Raw genomic sequence first — 6,435 nt, 5'->3', positions numbered from 1 at the left:
ACAAGAGTATTGTAGATGAAAGGATCTCCAGCATTCAAACACGGTATTACCATGAGTTTGGGTGACAATCAGGGTCTCCATCTAGAGGGAAAGATGGTCTGTTTAGTAAGGGGAAGGGAACCACACTGGGGGAGGATAGGTGTGTCTCATCACTTGGGAAATGTCCCAGCAAGAGGGGCGTCTTCTTGGGGAACTTGAAAGGGTGAGTATTCATGGTACTGTGTTCTCTTCTAAGGGCACATTCTTCCCCCTCTCTCTTTCCCTGTCAGGCTCTCCCAGAAAAGTAAGATCACCATGGCTCTGGAGAAGTCCGTTGTCCTGTTTCCACTGCTAGTCCTTGTGCTGATGGTGCTAGGATGCGTTCAGCCCTGTCTGGGAAGGGAATCGAAGGCCGAGAAGTTCCAGCGGCAGCACATGGACTCAGACAGCGCCTCCAGCCACAGCCCTACCTACTGCAATGAAATGATGAGGCGGCGTAATATGACAAAGGGATCCTGTAAGCCAGTGAACACCTTTGTGCATGAGCCCCTGGGTGATGTCCAGGCTGTCTGCCTCCAGCAACAGGTCTCCTGCAAGAACGGGAAGACCAACTGCTACAAGAGCAGCTCCAGCATGCGCATTACAGAGTGCCGCCTGACAGGCAGCTCCAAGTATCCCAACTGCACATATACGACTACTGATAAACAGAAACACATCATTGTGGCCTGTGAGGGAGACCCCTCTGTGCCAGTCCACTTGGATGCAACAGTGTAGACAACCTCCTAGTCCAGACCAGTGAGATGTCTCTCTCCCCATACCTCAGCCTCATCATTCCATCATCTGTCTCTCCTCTTCCTTTCTGGTCCTGAAAGAAGTAACTCCAGTGAGAACCCCTGTCCAACACAAACATGACTCCCTCCTCTGCATCTTGTTCCTTCCTGCTCCTTTCAATAAAACAGTTGCACCTATCTGATGCCTGAGCGTCTCTTCCAGGCAAGGGATAAGAACGTAATTAGAAGTGGTTTTGCTGAATAGAAAATGGAGTCATTACATGCCTTCCCTTTTGACCTTGGGACTGCAGTGACCTGAGAATATTTCTTCCTCATGGATTCCTTGAGTTCAAGCATGAAACCTGTAAGTGTGGGCTGTTGTAGTCTGGGTCACTGTCCTGGTGAACTGACAGAGGGTAAATACCAAGGCCATTATTCTGTGACACATGGAAGCAGGGAGGAAGGTGAGATGGTCCCTGAGTCACCCTTGATAGCAGAGTGGGGAGGAGGATCTGTGAAATCATGATCCTAATTACCCCTTCTCTTTTGGTCAAATGACTAAAAAAATGGTTCTCCTACTGAAAATGTAAGAACTTTAAACCTTACTGGTCGAAGAGGTTTGTGAAATCATGGAAGTGAGGGACTACAAGTAGATTTCAGCTTGTCTACCAACTCAAATCAGAGGTGCCTGTTTAGAATGTTGTAGAAAGAAAAAACAGATCTATGTTTCCCCTTCAGCCTCTGCACCCCAGCCTCTGCTGTCAGCGTAAGGACACATAAGGGGGCATATGAGAATCACAGTGATCTCTTGTGACCCTCACTTTTTTTTTTTTTTTTTTGAGGCAAGGGGTAATCCCAGCAGACTGGCCTTTTTTTTTTTTTTTCTTTTTAAGACATCCTTTATTGTTATTGCCAAGAACATATTTAAAGGAGCCAAATATAGTTCTCTTAGTTGTCTATTCAATTCATTCTTAAGCACATCTTTTCATAATCTCCTAATTATATAAAACAAATCACATGTGTGAAAATTTCAGTTAATAGTCATCCTTTTAATGTTTCTCTTCCATGATGTAAAAATGAAGCACTCAATTGGTGTATAAAATGTCCAATTTCGCCAAGCAACATGTTTTACAATTTATAGATAGGTTATTTAATAAGCTGGTTAAGACAATCAACTTAAAACAGTTTTTCAAATTAAGGGGTGGTCCAGATGTTTGTCACTTTAGAGTCTTAATTGGCCAAAATGTAAAATCCAAGAACCTTGATTTAACAAATATGTTCAATTTCTTTAATGTTAAAAAGTATCATTTTTGAGAAATACTTTGCTGTTCCCTGCACATTACCTTCTGCCATTGCACTCAAGACTTATCATAATAATGAAGGTAGCCAGGTTTCCTATATTTATTAGTATGCTTTATGGGTCAAAGCATTTAATAAATTATCCATTCACTTACTATAAACAAAATGTGCTTGTATTTAATTTCACCTTTCCCAGTATTTTTGAAGCTCTGATGTGTTGATTTGGTGCTTCAATATCAAAATTATGACACTTGTGAAGTTAACACTACAACTAAATTTATGACACTTTCAGGGCAAAGCAGTATTAGTCAGTTCCTTAAGAGCGCCCATCACTGACCTCCTGACTTCTACTGCTGTCACACTGGCTGAAAACACTGACATTCCTTAGTTTACAAGTATAAAGATAACTACCTACATGAGTTTAAAAATTGATCTGCACAAAAAGAAATAAAAAACATTCTATACAACAAATTGCTTTTTAAAAATATAAAAATAACATCTGTCACTTCTGTCATGCTGACAATTCTGACATATGTACACATGCGGAATTCCAGTGCCATCATCTGGATAGCCACAGCTTGTGTCATCTAGTGTGATAACACTGTCACTCATTTTCCACACTTGACAGAAGAGGGGTGTATTCAAAATATTTCATATACTAAATACTGCAGTAGTCTCTCTGCATGTATAAATGCCAGTTATAGTTTTGTTCTACCTGACTAAAAGTATGTATTAAGCAAGCTAATGTTAAGTGCGCTAAACCCCACAATAGTTCAGGAATTTATACCGTATATAAAGAAATCCAAAGTGTACAAAATACAACTATAAAAGCAAGAGACAATTAACTGCCATGCAAGACTTCAAAAATGGCATAGAAATGCAAAACAGCAAGGTCACATAACACTCAAGGTCAGCAGTGAGTTCTATCACCACAATGGATTTGGAAATTACATTCTCTTTGCTGGTATAATGGGATAAATCAGATCTTCAAATATGAGAACACTCCATCTCAAGAAATAAGCTCTTTCACAGTTGCTTCAATGAAATCTTTTCTCTCAGTTAAATCATAAGCAGGAGAGTTTTCATATACCTCTTTACAGACCTGTTTCATTGTCACTTCCTCCAGGTTGGCATTGGCCAGTAACTTTTTTACTGTCTCCTTTACCTCTTCATCTGTAGGAGGTTTCTTCAACTTTTTAATTAAAGGCTCATCATCTGAACTGTCTTCAGAGTCAGTTTCTTTTTTGGAACTGTTTTGATTCTTCTTGGTGGCGCTGCTATCTGCCGTCTTAACATTAGCACTTTTTACAGACTTTTTACTTTTAGGAGTAGCTTTCTGCTTAGTTTTTTCTCTTTTAGTTGTCTTTTTTGGTGGCTGCTCCTCTTCACTTTCCTTATCTTCATCATCTGAAGACTCTTCCTTATTTTTCTTGTCATCTTCATCACTACTAAACTCATCTGACAGAATTTCAGGACACTTGGTTTGCTTTGCCTTCCTTGCCATCCCAGAACTGTTCCGTTCCTTTTTATTGCTTTTGCTCTGAGATTTTTTAGATTTTGGCAATGGTGCCTGGTCTGTTGTAAAGTAGTTTGTGTAGATTTCTAAGTTCATCCGTTTTTTTCTTACTTAGAAAGAAATATATCCTTTCAATTTCACACAGTTTTTGACCCTTCCCTTGTGCAAGTGTAAATGGTTCTCTTTGTAAGGAGGACACTTGCATTGTCAACCTTTCTACTTTTTTCTTTTCTCTTTTGCCTTCCACGATGAGACTCTTTTCTTTCTCTTCCTCCTCCTCGTCCTCTTCCTCGTCGTCGCTGTCGTCCCTGCGGCCCGGCATTTCGGGTCCGGGTCGGCGCGGGCTGGGCGGAGGCGTCGTCTCCTGCCGCGGCGGCCCAGGACGACTGCTGGGGAGCGCGAGGTCCTGGCGCCGCGGGCCGCGCGAGCTCGGGACCAGGCCGACGCCGGCTCCTTTTTAATGAAAGAGAGAGAAACAGAGAATGCTGGCATGCCAGGGCCTCCGGCACTGTAGTTAACTCTGAATGCTTGCGCCACCTTGTGTGCCTGTGCATCCTTGCACACTTGTATCACTGTGTGTCTGGCTTACATGCAACCTGGAAAGCTGAACGTGGGACTTTCGGCTTCACAGGCAAGCGCTTAACTGCTAAGCCATCCCTCCAGCCCTGATCCTCACTTTTTAAAGGACTTGCTCATGGCACAACTGAGACTAGAGCACAGCTCTCCTGACTTCCTGCCATTTTCCTTTCTGCTGCTTCAGTGGAACGCAAGAAGAATGTTCCCCAGCCTCCCTTCTCTAGGTCCTGTGGAGTGGTGGCAATATTGCTGGGGCATACTGAGAGAATTCAAAGATACCTGGCCTGTGAGTCAGCCTCACAGCTCCTGATATCTCTCTTAAAGTCACTCATCACTTGCCTTCTCTTTGATCTGTGGTTTTAAGTTGTTGATGCAGTCTCATTCTAACCCAGACGACCAGGAATTCAGTATGTAGCGCCTTAAAATCACTTTGATCTTCCTACATAAGCCACAGAGGTTCACCTGTCATCTTATAATCATTGCTTTTGATCATCTATGTACAGTGTCATCTAGTTCTAGACATATTCATAGGACTAGGGAAAGGCTGTACTTCCATGCAGTATGGCCAGCACTGAGATTATCTTCATGTGTTACTTTCACAGATGCTGAGAGTGACTGATTTTCCTGTGTTTGATAAATATTCATTTGATGTCTTATTTGAAGGTGATGGTGGGGTGGTATGTGGAGTTATGTGTGTGTCACAGCACGTGGGAAGATAGAGGACAATCCCCTCTTTTCTACCTCGCTTGAGGCATGGTTTCTCTCTTTGTATCTTATTTCCCTATTGTTTGTTGCTGTCTTTACTGGAAGATTCTGGGAAATTTTTCTGTTTCTACCCACTTTCTAGAGCTCTACACTAAAATAGACTTAGAACACACCTACCATGGCTCATGAAATCTTATGTAAGAGGAGGTGGAAAGATCATAAGAGCCACAGAGTGGGAGGGAATATCCAGAGACACTCCCCAACCCCTTACAATAACTGACTGAAGCTGTCACATCTCATAACACACAATCCCATGGGGAATTCCAGCAAGCCCACTGATGAGGGGCCCCAGTGAAATGGGGGCAGGAGGAGGAAATGATGTTACTAACACATGATGTGTCCATATAAAGTTTCTACTTAATTAAAATAAAAAGATTGTTCAGAACAAGAAAACTGGAAATTCTGCATTCCCTGTGGCCGAGGTTATGGCATGAATATGTTCGTAAAAGTTCATATGTTAGAAACTGAATTCTAATGCAATAGTGTTGGAAGGTGGGGCCAGAAAGCTGTGATTTGTGGCCAGGTGCAGTGGCACATGCCTTTAATCCCAGCTCTCTTGGGAGCTGGAATGAAGTGTACTAGGAGGTAAAGCTGTATATGATTCAACAACACATTGAGTTCAAGGGCAGCCTGAGCTACGTGAAACTATATTTGCAAACAGACTTAGAGACAAACAAACAAACAAGGACTGGGGAGGTGGGTAATCAGTTAAAAAAGTCTGCTAGCAAAGTCTTCTGGCCCAGCTTTGATGCCACAGTACCTGCATAAAGCAAATACATGAAGTAGTACTTGCCTCTGGAGTTCACTTCCTGTGCCAGGAGGCCCTAGGATGCACCTACTCTATCTATGTGCCTCTCCCACAAATAAATTAACAAACCAATGATAAAATATCCAAAACAACAAACAACAGGTGATTAGATCATGATCATGTGGGCTCTGCCTTCACAAATAAATTAATGTCAGTCCCATGGACCCGCTCTTGCTTTCCGATACTTTCTGGTGCTCTCCTACCCTTCCACTTTCTGCCTTGGAAGGACATGGCAAGAAGGACCTTGCCAGATGCAGTCCTTCAAACTGGGACTTCCCTGCCACCAGAACTAGGAGTCAAATAAGATTCCATTCCTGCTAAGTTGTCGCCTCAGTCATCCTGCTATAGCAGTGTACAATGGACAAGTACACCAGGGACACAGCCTCTCCTACCCTCTGGCGGCAGTAAGTGTATGAACAACACTAGCGTTGCAGTCAGGATTGCACTGCCGACAGAATCACCTAACCAAGAGCAGCTTGTGGGAAAAAGGTTTGTTTTGGCTTACAACCTCAAAGAGAATCTCCAAGATGGCAGGGGAAAATGATGGCATGAGCAAGGGGAGACATCACCTCCTGGCCAAAATCAGGTGAACAACAGTAACGAGAGAGTGTGCCCAACACAGGCAAGGGAAAACTGGGTATAATACTCATAAGCCTGCCCACAACAGTACACTGTCTCCAGGAGGCATTAATTCCCAAATCTACACCAGCCGGGAAACTAGC

The 6,435-nt window shown here is 43.0% G+C and overlaps 2 protein-coding genes across 2 annotated transcripts; one reads left to right on the top strand and one right to left on the bottom strand.

The window, feature by feature from the left end:
- Nucleotides 1–273: 273 nt before the first annotated feature.
- LOC123462808 (ribonuclease pancreatic-like) lies at nt 274–992 on the top strand. The gene has a single exon (XM_045156622.1). The coding sequence runs from the start codon at nt 295–297 to the stop codon at nt 751–753; it is 459 nt and encodes a 152-aa protein (XP_045012557.1). The 5' UTR covers nt 274–294; the 3' UTR covers nt 754–992.
- Nucleotides 993–1,869: 877 nt separating this feature from the next.
- LOC123462909 (protein DEK-like) lies at nt 1,870–3,869 on the bottom strand. The gene has a single exon (XM_045157147.1). The coding sequence runs from the start codon at nt 3,658–3,660 to the stop codon at nt 3,058–3,060; it is 603 nt and encodes a 200-aa protein (XP_045013082.1). The 5' UTR covers nt 3,661–3,869; the 3' UTR covers nt 1,870–3,057.
- Between the last annotated feature and the right edge of the window lie 2,566 nt (nt 3,870–6,435).

This window comes from Jaculus jaculus, chromosome 8, assembly GCF_020740685.1.
Source record: "Jaculus jaculus isolate mJacJac1 chromosome 8, mJacJac1.mat.Y.cur, whole genome shotgun sequence".
Classification (NCBI taxonomy): Eukaryota; Metazoa; Chordata; class Mammalia; order Rodentia; family Dipodidae; genus Jaculus; species Jaculus jaculus.
This window is presented reverse-complemented; position numbering and strand designations above follow the sequence as displayed.